The sequence below is a fragment of the Syngnathoides biaculeatus genome, chromosome 13 (assembly GCF_019802595.1).
Source record: "Syngnathoides biaculeatus isolate LvHL_M chromosome 13, ASM1980259v1, whole genome shotgun sequence".
Classification (NCBI taxonomy): domain Eukaryota; kingdom Metazoa; phylum Chordata; class Actinopteri; order Syngnathiformes; family Syngnathidae; genus Syngnathoides; species Syngnathoides biaculeatus.
Genome location: NC_084652.1, coordinates 2226657 through 2241451, shown reverse-complemented (window position 1 = coordinate 2241451; position 14795 = coordinate 2226657). Strand labels below are relative to the sequence as shown.

The 14795-nt window shown below is 48.4% G+C and overlaps 1 protein-coding gene and 1 long non-coding RNA gene across 2 annotated transcripts in view; one reads left to right on the top strand and one right to left on the bottom strand.

The window, feature by feature from the left end:
- The window catches only part of LOC133510585 (uncharacterized), a 29293-nt gene extending 25936 nt beyond the window's left edge, over window positions 1–3357 (bottom strand). The window contains exon 1 of the long non-coding RNA XR_009797648.1: window positions 2915–3357. This is a non-coding gene — a long non-coding RNA (uncharacterized LOC133510585). The remainder of the gene's footprint in view (window positions 1–2914) is intronic.
- bcl2b (BCL2 apoptosis regulator b) overlaps window positions 1–11379 on the top strand; it is a 39572-nt gene extending 28193 nt beyond the window's left edge. Inside the window, exon 2 of the mRNA XM_061838649.1 lies at window positions 7746–11379. Coding sequence (XP_061694633.1) covers window positions 7746–7886 — 141 coding nt within the window. The 3' untranslated portion in view covers window positions 7887–11379. The remainder of the gene's footprint in view (window positions 1–7745) is intronic.
- The last annotated feature ends 3416 nt before the right edge of the window (window positions 11380–14795 follow it).

Sequence of the window (14795 nt, the reverse complement as noted above, 5' to 3'; positions counted from 1 at the left end):
CACGTCGGGTTCCTTTAATTACGAGCTGAACTTTAGCCCACATCCCTTTCTCTGCCCTGCCAGGCAGCCAGCCTGCAATTACCCGCCAGAACATTCACACACACACACACACACACACACACACACACACACACACACTCGTGTGTGTGAGTCTTGTTGTGTGTTGTGCTCAAGATGAACTCATTTAGTGTCCTGACAAGGCCTCTTGTGGAAAGGTCCGTTCGAGGAGGTCCGAAATTCTGCGAAAGGCAAACGCGAGGCAGCCCGCTGATGGGAAAAGCAAATGAACGAGGTAAACAGGACCGTCAGGTGGCTGATCCGTCCCCCGGCCCGGCCCCAAATGCTCCAATGCAGGCCTTTGCCGGGAGCCGACCTGGCAACCCTGGTAGCTCCCGTGACCTTTTAAAAGCCGTTGATCCAAACCCCGCCGCCCCCCCCCCCCCCTTCCCTCCCCAAAAAAAGAATCCCACAGAGAACTGTTAACCGGATTTTATTTCCCAGGTGCACACCTGCTGTCAAAGGCAGATGGTTTGCTGCGGGCGAGAGACGAACCCGAAGTTTACACACTCGATTGCGGTTGTGATAAATGCTGCCGTTTGCGCCCCGGCTCGACATTTGTGTGCGTCGTCGTGTTGCCAGCTGCCTGATTAGGATTCCTCAAAGTCTCGCATTTCCATAATGGAGGTCACGTCAAGAGGAGCAAGGCAGGGATTCTGTTTGGAAGGACTTTTGGAAATGATGAGCTTTCACTCTTGACGTACGCTCAACAGTGCTACACCTCCCATGTGTGGTTCTCCATTCATAATTTCACATGTTCACGTTTTTTTTGTGTGGAACCTCTTCTCGGCCATTCAATGAAACATTCGCTTACTCACATATTTTTGTTCATAATGAAGAAAAATAGGACAGAGGCGTGTGCCCAGTAGTCACAGGGTCTGCTGCGTTGTTGGTGTGCTGTCATATAATGATTCCGCTGTAATTTTACAAGTGATCACCTGGGGGACTTGTTTGGCCTTCGTCAAAAGATCAAACGATTGTACTCGTACTATATTTTCGATTGAGGTCTGCAGAATGTAACGAGGCAGGCACACTCCAACTTCACGAGTGTGTTCGGTGACACTTTGCAAATGGGAGCGAATGTGTTCTTTTGGAATACATACAGTATTATAAGTAGTATAAAGTGGATTAGTTGAAAAATATTAGTTTCGGAATGCTTTGGTTAAAACGCTTCATGCCAACAGCCTGATTTTAAGGAATTTATTTTGCCTTGTAACGGTAGAATACAGCAAATATTTTGTCAATATAGTCAGCCAGCGCTTGAAGAATGCAAAGTTATCAATGTCCTTTCTTTTCGGTCAAAATTTATTGCATCTTTTGGTCTGCAAATTCCGGACAAAAGTCCCGTCTTTGTTTTAATTCCTCATTAAAATAAAAGAAAAAGACATGTATGAGGGCAGCAGAACAGCGGTGAGATATGGCGTAGGTGTGTCAGAAGAATTTAAGGTGGAGGTGCATCAGGGTTCCGCGCTGAGCCCCTTCCTGTTTGCCGTAGTAATGGATAGACTGACGGACGAGGTTAGGCTGGAATCCCGTTGGAGCATGATGTTCGCAGATGATATTGTGATCTGAAGGGAAGTCTGCTCTCTCGAACCTTGTCTCCAAAACATCCATCTTTTGGCTCTCCCTCGAATAAACTCATTTCTGCTTCCTGTCCACCGTCTCTAATCCGTCCATCACGGCCGGCCGGCCTCACCACTGTTTTATAAACTTTTCCCTTCATCCTAGCGGAGAGTCTTCTGCTGTCACATAACACACCAGACACCTTTTCGGGTGTTAAGAGAGGCGGATCCACGAGATAGGCTTAGATGGAAAAACGGGACAAGCCGAAAGAAAAAGAAGATTTAAAAAAAAAAAAAAAAAAAGAGAGACAATGAGGCACCGGAAGTCATATTAATGGTAAGACATACTTTTGTCGTTATTGGTTAGCAACAACGTAACAATGTTATGTAAAAGAATTCCGACACTTATTGTACTGTGTTGATCTTAAATAAATGCGCATATACACCTGTAGTTAGGTTTTAAAATACTGTATGGCTCTTTTGAAATTACATTTTAAAACATTTGGCATGGTGGCGCAGCTGGTAAAGCGTTGGCCTCACAGCTCTGAGGTCCCCGGTTCAATCCCGGCCCCGCCTGTGTGGAGTTTGCGTGTTCTCCCCCGTGCCTGCGTGGGTTTTCTCCGGGTACTCCGGTTTCCTCCCACACCCCAAAAACATGCAACATTCATTGGAGACTCTAAATTGCTGGGAACCAGTTCAGGGTCTAGCCCGCCTCCTGCACATTGACAGCATGGACAGGCTCCAGCACTACCCACGACCCTCGTGAGGATAAGCGACGAAGAAAATGGATGGATGAATATTTGGCCTTTATGGCTCTCCCAGTCGAAAAGGTTCCCGACCCCTGAGCTAGACTGATGCGTTCAATGCCTCATGTTTTCTGCAGTTTCTGCCAACGACCATTTTGAGGCAGAGACGCCCATATCACAATCCAGCCCTATTTTATTAATTTTTTTCTTTACAGCTTTCTATGTTCACTAAAATAGTGAGTAATCCATATTTAAATCATGCAAATGTCGATTATAATGCAGTAAAACTCCATCATCTCAATTTTCTGTGTCGGGCAGAGGTGAACGTGAAAGTTCGCCTTTCCGCGAAGTCACGTGATTGCGTCGCTGGCTCTTAACAAAGCGGGTCAAAAGTTCCGGGAGGGAAAAGCGAAGCACGCTGGAGTCTCATGACATCCACCTGACGAGGCTCCGGGATCAGCGAGCGGCACCGTCCCTCCTCCTCCTCCTCCCCGACTGCCTCACGGGATTCTTTTTTAACATCCATCAGAGCTCCTCGCGGCCTCTTACCGTAATTGGCTGTCTTGCGTTTCCGATGGGGAACACGCGATAATCCCGTGCGGTCCGTCTGGGTCGCGTCGAGGACACGCGTCGTGAGCTCGTATCGTCAGCCCTCACGTCGAGATGTCGTTTTTTTACGGGAAGAGGTGGGGAAAAAGACGGAGGGAGGCAGAGAAAGAGAGAGCCACCGAGCTGGAGCAAAACATTCCCCTCGGCTGGAGGTCGGACGGGAGCGGCTTGTTCTCGCGTCCTGGAGACCGGGACCGGGAGGCGGTAGGAGGAGGCCGCCACGTTTTCCCCAAATCAAACCGCTCAACCGAGGAAATGGCGTGCGGTTCCGCAAGTGGCGACAGTTTTGCCACCCGAGGGGCTCCGAGGACCAGCAAAGTGCTGATACTGACACCCGGAGAGAGAGAGACCACCTAAAAAATCCCCCCCCCCCCCCCCCTGGCCTCGGGAATGCCATAGGACAGGAAGAGGGGGAGGGGGAAACAGGAAATACTTGTGTCTCCCCAAAGCGCGTATTAATAATTGAGCTTGCCTTTTTATAGTTTTTCTTTTGTTCCATAAACGTAGCACAGGATGCTGCAGAAATACGTGACTCAAAACATGTAAATATTGAGAATCTCGCGTTCGTATCCATGTTGCGTTGAAACCAAAATACTATTGTGCGGATGCTCCGAGTCTCGGGATTCAAACGTTCATCGCCGCGCAGTTGCGGCGCAGAGAAGTGACCGCGAATGCTCGAATTTCAGCTTTTCCCCCAAAAACTCTTTTAAGGATTTGTACAAAATCAGCGTTGCGCTGCGCATGTTGGGCCCGGCCGGGGCCTGAACTCGAGGGGGCGGGGCTTAAAGTGCCAAAAAACCACATCGCGAGGCGTATTGGCGGATGTTTACCAGGCGGCGCGACTTTGCGAAGGTGATCATTTAAAAATGTAAACACTAGCAGACATTTATAGAAATAAAGATTGCAACTGTTTGTCTCGACGTGCCCTGCAATTGGCTGGCGACCAGTTCAGGGTGTACCCCGCCTCCTGCCCGTCGACAGCTGGGCTAGGCTCTGGCACTCCCCGCCCCCTTGTGAGGATAAGCAGCTCAGAAAATGGATGGATGGAAGAGTTGCATATTGATTTCAACTGTTTCCTAATTACTGTGCAAATTTAACCCGTCTTTACGTCGACGAAGACCACAAATTATTAATAATGGCACGAATCCTATTAAATTAGCTGCGAGACAACGGCCAACCAATCGGAGGCCGAGGAAATCCAGGGTACGGCAAGAGAAACATGTCAGGGGGGCTGTGCGGCGAATGACGTGAGAAGAGTCAATATGACATCCGATTGGTTAAGGGGACCAGCGGTCAACGCGCTGAAAGCCGCAATGGCGAACCAGAACGCGCCGAGGGCAGATTACGTTGACGTGAAATCTGATTGGACCGAAAAATAAAAGCAAAACAACTGGAAGCTGGACAAGCCAAGACAAAAGACGATTGGAAATTCCATCCATTTTTCTCTGCCGCTTATGCCCACGAGGGTTGCGGGAAGCGCTGCAGCCTATCCCAGCAGTCGACGGGCAGGAGGTGAGGTATACCCTGAACTGGTCGCCAGCCAATGGCAGGGCACAGAGAGACAAACAGCTGCATGTTTTTGGGATGTGGGCGCAAACCGGAGTGCCCACCCGGAGAAAACCCACGCAGGCACGGGGAGAACATGCAAACTCGAACCCGGGTCCTCAGAACTCTGAGGCCAACGCTTTATCAGCTGATCCACCGGTGCCGCCCTATTGGACGTTAAAAAAAATATATATATATCTTGTGTATAATAGTAACCGATAATAATAATAATTGTGTGTGTCGTTTTCAGCCACCAGGGGTCATATTTGCGCGGCATCTCGGTTTTGCTGACGTTGTGCGAATGCAATTGAAGCATCTTTCGGAATTCGGGCTGAAATCCGCCGCGAGTGATTGTCAACGATCACCGACCCGTTCAACAAGAATTGCACGGCACAGCTTCGGAGCCGCCCCGTCGCTGGCGGGTCACGCTGAGGTCGACGCCTTCGAAAGGAGGCCCCGCGATGGAAAAGGGCCCGTTAGCCGACAGCCATCAGCCCGGGAACTGAACGGGTCTCGTTCTCCTCAGCAAGTCGGCTGCATTCTTGTTTCCTTCACGCATGCCGGACGGCCGCTTTCGCAGCGTGACTTCCTGTCCAGCTGTTGCCGCTGTCAGTACGCGTGAACAGATGCGTGGGTGGAATTTGTCTCTCACATACACGCTGACGGGCTTTTCTCTCAGGCTCGTTTCTTTGAGGAGCCGACATCTTTGAAAACACTCGACTATTTGTTGTGCTCGAGGAGCGTCGCGCCGCAAAAATGCGCCATCTGCTACAAGCGTGAGCAAATTTTTTTCGGGGGGGGGGGGGTGATTCCCGTGTTTTTCAAGCGCGTCCGCGTGGGCGGGTGTGCGGCAGCGTAATGCTTCTGCCGGCAGCGCGGGTGCAATAACAACAACACCCATGTTGAAGGCTGTGCTGAGGGGGATTTACATTTTTAAAAAAAATATTTTTTTTGCGTTTATCTCAAGTGGGTTGCCCCCCCCCCACTCCAAACTGACTCCCACCGTTGCGAAGTCTTCTGGGAAAATGTTTTGCCGTCGAATGTTTATTCACGACCGCATTGACGGCCGTGCACTTTGCTCCGGTTTTTTCTTTTTTTTTTTTTTTTGATCGACGGCGACATCTTGACTCCGCGCAGACGTTTCGCATCCCGCCAAGTGCGATTTGTAATCGCCTAAATAAAGTTTTGGTTTGTTAACGCCGCCTCGAGCTGTCATAACATGTGACGATGTTGCAAAATACAAGCGAGGAAGCGAACAATCATTTCTGTGACGACGACGATGATGGCCCCTCACCCAAATTACACCGGCTGTAATGTCTTTAGTTAAAAGATTTGTATATTTCACAAGAAAAATATGTGGATTTCATGATGCAATGTGTTAAAATGTTTTAAAGGAAAAAGCCTCAGAGTGACACCTCTGAGGATCATTGTGGAGGGAGCACTCTGTTTATGGCAATAGAAGATCTTTGACGCATCTCCGTGAAAAAATTAGCATGGTGAACATTAAGTTTGAGAACAATTCATAACTACTCTGAATGTGTTTGAAATTTTGAACCTTGGGAAACATTCGTCTTTAAGTATCGTATGTTCACAATTACATTTTATTTGAAGGCTCGACGTAAACGAGAGATCGTTTTTTTTTTTGTCGCGTTTAGCATAAATAAGCTAGCTGCCAGCACTTTGCACAATGGCACACAGTGCACAGTCTAACGTATATTTTTCTGCATTTTTCAGTTACGTTTATTAATTCGTTTACCACAAGAGACCAAGAAAAGAGCGCCTTGCGTACGGAGTTTCTTTATAAGTTCGCTGGCTGTCGAGCTTCACTCGGTAACGCGAGGACAGCGCAACTGGGTTTTAGTTCGACTCAGCAGAACCCGGATTCAAAACCTGCTAAATGCAGACGAAGCTAAAGTGGCGTTGCTCTCAGCAGGAACCTCGACCCGACCGTCACCTTTTCAAGGTTCGCGGATGATCGATGAGTCTCTCTCCTGGACTCGTATTCAAATTCTTTCAGGATCATATCCTGCCTTTCTTCAGAATCCGGAAAGAGAGGAAGAAAAAAAAAAACATGTTGCTAGTTTTAAGTTCTGCTGAAGTCAAGCGCGTGCCGGCCTCATCTGGGAGTTTATTCGCTCTGGATTCTGCGTACCGTGGGACCGTCATGCGGTCGCGTTGGGACGGGTCGTCCTTGCCTGAACGCAGACGAAAATATTGATGTATTTTTTTTTGTTTTTGAGGCAGTTCCTGCCTCCAGATCCCGCCTTTCTGCCTTCTGACCTCCATCAGGCACAGGAACTCTAAAATCCATTATCCTCGCTCCCAGGTTGTTTTTCTTTTCTTGTTTTTTTTTTGACTGTCGGTCCCGAGAATCAGAACTGAACTTGGAAAAAGGGACTCTAAGGTTGCTACGCCCTGTTTCCTGGAAGGCTCGAAGCCTCAAGATCTGGTCTCGTTGGAACTTTTAAGACCTTGGTGGAAAACAGGGAGGCGGGCGCATCCGTTTGTGGAGGCTCTGATTTTTGTGCCTCTTGAAATATTTCATATTTTCTTGTATATGGGATTGTTGAGTTCTTAACCTCTTGAAAAAGGTCTTGTCATCATCCAAGCCGCTTATCCTCACAAGGGTTGCGGGAAAGCCGGAGCCTATCCGAGCGAAAGCCGGACTCCACCCTGAACTGTTCGCCAGACCATCGCTGAGCGGGAATCGATCCCACGCTTCCCACACCAAAGGCGGGCGTGTGTAACACTACACCATCGGTGACTTCTTGAAAAAAAATGTCTTCATTTTCCTGGTGACATACATATTGTTGCCATCTAAACTGATGAAATAGAACTCGGGCGGCACGGTGCCTCAGGTGGAAAGCGTTGGCCTCACAGTTCTGAGGTCCCGGGTTCGATCCCGGACCCGCCTGTGTGGAGTTTGCATGTTCTCCCCGTGCCTGCGTGGGTTTTCTCCGGGTACTCTGGTTTCCTCCCACATCCCAAAAACATGCGACATTAATTGGACACTCTAAATTGCCCCAAGGTGTGATTGTGAGCGAGGCCGTTTGTCTCGATGTGGCCTGCGATTGGCTGGTGTAACCCCGCCTCCTACCCGTTGACAGCTGGGAGAGGCGACCTTCGTGAGGATAAGCGGCTGGATGGCTAGATATTATGAGACTGTCCAGGTGTTTTGTTTTGGGGACAAACTAACGGGAGCTTGTTGTTGTTTTTCTGCGCGCAGGACGCTTTCGTGGAGCTGTACGACCGTCAGCAGAGGGACTCGGTCTTCAGCTGCTCGTGGCCCTCCATCAAGACCGTCTTCGGCCTGGCCGCCCTCGGGGCGGCGAGCCTCACCATCGGAGCGTACCTTACGCAGAAGTAACCCGCCTCGCCCTCCCCCGGTTCACGCCCCCCCCCCCCACCACCACCACCACCGCCATCACCGGTAAAAGACACACCGAGTCACGTCCGCGCCGCCGACGGAGGACGACGGAGGATTCTTCTTTTTCTGCTTTTCCCAAAGCCGCCCGCTTCTCTGCTAGTCGTAGCGTGAACCTCGTGTTAGTGTAGAGCGTAGTTGCATGTGTCCGAGCGGGAGACGAGACGAACGGGACGGACGGCCGCGGCGCCCCTGCATGCTCGGGCGGAGGACCCCGTTTGAAAGCGTGGACTCCGGTTACGCCCTCGCCGCCCACCCCAACCCCCCCTCCCTCGGCAGCCGCCCGTCAAAAGGACTTCCTGTGAAGAACAGCTGCTCAGAATGTATAATGGGCCGGCCGGCTGCGTCAGCGTGCGCGTGTGATCGTGTACGCTGTCTGGACAGAAGTATTGCGACGCCTTGCGGGAAGCCGTCGTACGGGAACCTCGAAAATCGAACGCCATCCAATTTGCTCCATCGGAAATCACAAGTCAGTTATGACTTTCGTCGGAGGGCCGCTACGACTCAGAAACTAATTTAAATGAAAGATGACCTCGTATGCTGCAACTCCGTAGAGCACCGGTGTCAAACTCAAGGCCCGGGGGCCGGATCTGGCCCGCGAAGGCAAATCATGTGTGCGGACTTCCGCGATCCTTACTCAAATCTGGACCAAAATTTCACATTTTCATGTATAATTATGATGAGGTGATTAAAAATGTGTATGGTTTCACAGTCATAGAGGCCTGAGGGAAACCGTAACTACAATGTGGCCCGTGACAAAAATTAGTTTGATATTCTGCCATAGAGTATACACGACAGATTGTTTTGAGAGCAGAATCCTATAAAAACACATTTTTCAACTATTACATTTCTTTTACAAAGCTGATTGCCATCTCAACGGTATTACACCGGAACACTAGTAGCAACTTTGATTTCCTTACGAATGCCAGATGTGGCCCCCGGGCCACCAGTTTGACACCAGCGACATGGAGAGAAAGAATCGGTTCCTGGGTCAAACTACCCCGCGAATAATTTAAAAGATAAAATCAATATTAACGCAACAGGCCACGTTGGCGGGCACCTGAGACTTGAATGGGGACGCAGACGACTGGTCGCGCAACGTACGAGATCCGCCGGACGTCGGTCACGAGTTCTGCTGCGATACTCGGGGATGAGAATGACCAATTTGGAAAAACTCTGAAAATGTCGGCCTTAGGCGCGAACATTTTTGATGAAACACACTGTTAAACGGTGACCTCTGGTTACTTCCAACAGTGTAACTACAGGGCAATCATAACATTTTGAAAACTTAAAAATATGAGTCCGAACAACCATAATAATTTTGCCAAAATTCAGACGTAAAAATATAGACTGAGTGAAATTTATATCGCTTACAGGTTTTACTTCAGAAATAAGTACACAAGTAATTTGTGTGTATATATATATATAATATATATATATATATATATATATATATATATAGACAGCCTCACCCCGCATCAAGCTGCACCCCCCCCCCCCAAAAATATACACGTTTCACAAAAACGACATTTTCAGCTGAAAAAACTTTGAAAATTCTCATCCCTGAATACTGCAAGAATTTGAATCGCGGATGAAGGGCGTCGCAATGTCACAGACGTAACGACGCAAAATTTGCATTTTGACCGATTGTGAACTTTCCGACGAGTATTTGCGTTCCATTTTTTTTCCAGGTCCGTCGCGTCAAAAGGTTTGTAATCCATTGGTTCCGTGTCTTTTGCATTTGATTTCATTTCAGATTCCAATTAGAAATTGAACTGCATTACTAATGAGCTGGAAAAAAAAAATTGTGGCGTTGTAATTCGTGACCTTTGATAAAAGGCGCGTCCGTCCCGCTACTTGTGTTCACGCATCGCACTCCATCCGGCTGGGTGTTGAAAAGTTTCCGCGGGTGGAACTTTGCCTCCAAATCGAAATGGAAAGGTTTTGGGGGATGCGAAAAAGAAGAGCGACGGTGGAGAAAAAGGAAGGACGAGCACGTCGAATCGAGCACAAGCGATTTAGCATTTTCACGAGGGGAAGTAGCAAAGCAGCATTCCTGGTGTTAAAAAAAAAAAAAAGTCTGCGCCAACTTCACGACATGTTTTTTTTTGTTGTTGTTGTTCTTGTCGTTGCTTTTTTTCCACCTGCGTAGCACTGACACATACTCATGTGTTCCAGCTGCTGCTGTCCCTAAAAGCTGGCTACACAAATATAACTCTTATTTTGATATTTTGGTGAGCGCGCCAACACATATCCCGAAGTGCGCGCCACGCTAAATACTGAACGCGTTTAACGTTGACGATCGTCTCACCCGACCAATCTCACGAGCGGCGGACGTCGCTCGAGATCGTCGTTCAGAGACGTACGAGAATCGGGATTTTCCTTAAATTTCACCGGAGGTGGGAAAAATCTTGAAAATTCTTGGCCCAGTTGTGTACAAATTAATGTTAGGCTTGTGGTCCGGTCCACGAGTGACTTCAACCGTTAGAATTTGCAAAATCACAGCAGCAGCAGCAGCAGCGGCGACCCCTCCCCCAAAGAAAAAGGTTCCTGTGTGCCGGAACCCGAGAAGTCCCGCCCCCTCATCGATGGACTCATGTTTTATTGATGTTTGTCTTGTGTTTCCGTCTGAAGCAAAAACTGGAAGTGATCCATTTTTTTTGTGTGTGTGTGCGTGTGTGTATGTACAGTGTTTTTTTTTGTTTTTTTTTAAATCTTAAAAAGTCTTTGCATGAATGAAAAGACACTGATGTCTCACAATATTTATAGATCAGAAAATGCACAGAAGGGGACAACAACAACAACATTGTCTATTTATTGGGAGGTATCAGATTTTTAACAGTAAAGTCAGTGATTTTTAACCTATTTTTTTTCCTCCTTTCTACAAAATAACACTGTAACGACATTATTTTCTGGCTGCTATTGTAACAAAAAAAAAAAAAAAATGTTTTCAAGTGAATTTCAAAGTGTCCGTATTGGCTTGAGGCTGCCACACAGTTAATTTCACGTATACAGCTTAAACTGCCAGAGTCTCGTTGTAGATAGCTGCAAACCAAAGTCCATTCATGTTCTATTCCTGTCGAATTTAAATTGTCTACGTCACGTTGTGCGATACGTATAACCCGCTTCACGCCGTCAGTGGTTCATTTACGTTTCCGCGACTTCATCTCCTGCAAAAAAAAAAAAAAGATCGGCAATACAACTGTATTTTTCTCTGTCGAAATCCGTATTTCCCCCGTGCATATAAGAATGTAGGCACGATGGTTTGCTGTACTGTTTCACACGTATAATCGCAAAAACCTGTAGCACTTAAAAAGAAAAAAAGAAAAATGTTGTTTTTCTGTTATTTCCTGCTATAATCCACGATAAGCTAGGGGATCCCGTCGTTCCTAATAAAAAAATAAAATAAAAAACACTTCTGTCGAGTAGCCGCCAACTCTGCCTGTCGAGTCTCATTTTTTTTTTTTTTTTTTTTTTTTGGGCCGGCATGGTACATCGGTCACATTGATTGGAGACACATTATTGGGTCAAATGTGAAATTGAATAACCAAGTCAGTTTTTGCCTGCTTGGAAACGGAAGTGAGGCCGAAATTGCGCCACACAGTCACGCTTAATGGTCCGTTCCGACTCCGCCCCCTTAGCTACAGTTGCCATGTCCCACAAGCTTTACTGCTCGGATCCAAAATGGCAACCGAACGGAACAGGTTTGAAGTGGATTCTCTATCGCGTATTCCAGATAATATTGGGGTAAGTTTTTTCTTTTGCCAAATGGGTCAGACTTGTCCAAGAGAGTTCTACAGAGAGGTCTCAACTATTTCACCCGAGGATGTGTACACGGAATTAAGATTTTGGACGGAGCAATACGCAATGTCAGAGTTAGAGCAAAATGTTGGCGATCAGTGCAAAAAAATTTGACGCCTCACAAACTTCATATTGAAATCCAACAGGATCAAACAGTGGAATCGTACTGCGCATGTAAACCAGGGCGAGTACTTTTCACTTGGAAAGATCACGAGTAACATCGTTGTAGTCTTTAGAAGCGAGTTAGGTTCCATTTTCTACATTTAAACAACGGTGATTAGCTCAGTCGGTACCGTAGTCACCAGATGAAAAAGTAAGTAAAGTAAAGCACTAAATAGTTAAATCAAACTCAGAGAAGATTCTTCTCCCTCACTCGCCTTGGCACATACGGCCTTGTGTTTGTTGATATTGTTCAGATTTAGTTGTACGTGCGCTCTTCCGCGAGCCTGAATCCATCGTAGACACTTCGTCGACTGTGTTTTAGGCTTTGGAAAATGAATCAACCCAGCAGGATATCTTTCATCAGAATTGCACGCATCTGAGGACCATTTTCTTCATCGCATGAACTTTTCCAGGCGCAGGCTACTGACAACCGGCATTGCTTGTGGGACAACACGGCGGCCAAATGCGGCTATCTGATCGGCTCTCACTGCACGGGTGATTGACAGCTCGGAAAGGTCCATTCCCATCATGAACTAGCCCCCCTCCGGCCTCCGCCACCACACACGTAACAGATTGGCAACTAAAATGACCGAAGAGGGACAGTCAAGCCCGTGGATCTGTTCCACAAGTGGGGAGACGTGAAGTCTTCCTTCGGGTCCGCTTCACCTCGCAAAAAGAAAACTCGCATGCGCCTTTCGCCACCTCAACACCTTCGAGCGGCACATAACACGAAAATTAATTCAACGTACAGCTACAGACCGCAATGTTCAGATTGCTTGCAGCGGTTTACTCATCGCAAACCTTTGAGGGCGGCGGGGAGAGTGGCCCACGATTTGCGTTTCGGGTCAAGTGCTCCCCCACCAGTAAATGTTATTTCATCATCTTTATGGGCACTTTGCACACTCCGGGAACCGCTTCCGCACGTGCGAGTCACCTCGGTCCGAACCCATCAGGTGCTGCCCGCGGTTGTCATGGTAACAATCAGACGACTCACAACCTGGCTGAGCGGAACACGAGGCGGGGGTCCACGTACACTTGCTGACTCGCAGCAGACCGCCACTTTCAAATGACGCATAGTAAAGCGTGCTAGCCGGACAAAAGAATGAAATGCAAGTTATGAAAATAATGCCCAACGTGTCGTTCGGGTGGAGCGGCTCCCGTGACGGAGGTTTCGCATCAAAGCTGCACTTGCCAGACTGACTCCCATCCGCCACGAAACACAAGTGCAGAAAAAAAGAAAAAAGATAAATGCCCTGCGGGCAGGTTTTTACACCCCCCCCCCCACCGCCTCTCCTCTGATCACATATCCCTTCAAAGGCAGCAGCTCAGTAGAATTTGCGAAAAGCACGATGGGCTAAAACTAATGTTGAAAGAGTGGAGAGAAAACGAGCGCGGGGGGGGGGGGAGTGTGAGAAGGCGAGCGGGCGGAAGACGAGTTCATTCGGGCGACCCCGCCTTTCGCTGTGCATGGAAAATGCGCGACACACTCGGAGGGGGAATTTTAAATTAGCCCGTGGATTTTCAAAAGACGCTCCGGCCGGCCCGAGTGCGGCTGGCGGAGGAGGGTGGAGGGAAGGAAGGAAGGATGGATGGATGGATGGATGGATGGAGGAGGAGGAAGAGGCCCTCCTGCCTCTCCTGGTGTAGCAGGAGGCGGCCATCCCATCCCAGCGCCGGGCTACCACAGCGGTGGGTTGCCAGATCAAAGCGGGATCAGTCTGGACCGGCTCGCTTCCCTCATTTGGAAGTCCGTCACATCCACTCGCGGTCCCGCCGCCTCATTTACGCGCCCAAAAGTTCCTGCTGAAACGGACCCTTTTCCCCGCCACACATCAAACGCGCGCGCAGAGTAGCGAAATCAAGCGCCGGACCGAGATGGAAATATCCAAGCGGGGCCCGGGGCCCAGGGCCCGGCTCATTCATTAGCGCTTGACTGCGCCCCCCAAACGGGATTCAAGTGGGATACAGCGCCACCGTGTGTGGCCTTCAAGGGTTGCACTCTTTTGAAATTCAACTTCGGTATAGAATGATCCATTCATGCATTTCCTTTCTGATGCGTATCCTCACGAGTGTCGTTGGGGAGCGGTCGACAGCCAATCGGAGGGCACACAGAGACAAACAGTCACACTCAAAATCACACCTCGGGGCAATTTAGAGCGTCCAATTCATGTTGCCTGTTTTTTGGGAAGTGGGAGGAAACCGGAGCACCCAGAGAAAACCTACAGAGGCACGGGGAGGACATGCAAACTCCACACAGGCAGGTCCGGGATCGAACGCGGGACCTCAGAACTGTGAGGCCAGCGCTTTACAAGCTGAGCCACCGGATAGAACGATGAGGATCAGAAAAAAATTCAAGGACTGCCAAAGTCCGTTCCCACTTAATCGTTTTTAGCGTTTTATAAAAAAAAAAAAAAAAAAAAAAAAAAAAGCATATATTTCCTCGCTATTGCAATTATAACGGACTTAACTTATTCATGGATTTTTGCAATTCACGACTGCAGAGATTCTGAATCCAAACCCGGCAAATCCAAAGATTTCGGGTCGTCATTTTCTCTTCAGCATCCGGTTAAGATTTTACAAAATGCCATTTGCAAGTGAACACTCCGATCCCAGAAGAAAAGTTCATTTTAATCTAAGGTTACTCGTGCCGACCATTACCAGGCGCCTTTGCGTTTGGTTTCTCGGGAGTTCGACTCTTTTCCGGTTGACGAGAAAAGCTCACAAGGCGGCCACCCAAGAGTCGTCCTTCCAAGTGAGCACTCGACGTTGTTACCCCAAAGTGGAGAGGTGATGATAAAGCCATTTAACAAGCACCTGACTCGCCATTCTCTCACTTCTGAAACAAAATATGAAATACTGTGAAATGAAGCGCCCGAGCTAGTTTTGGCG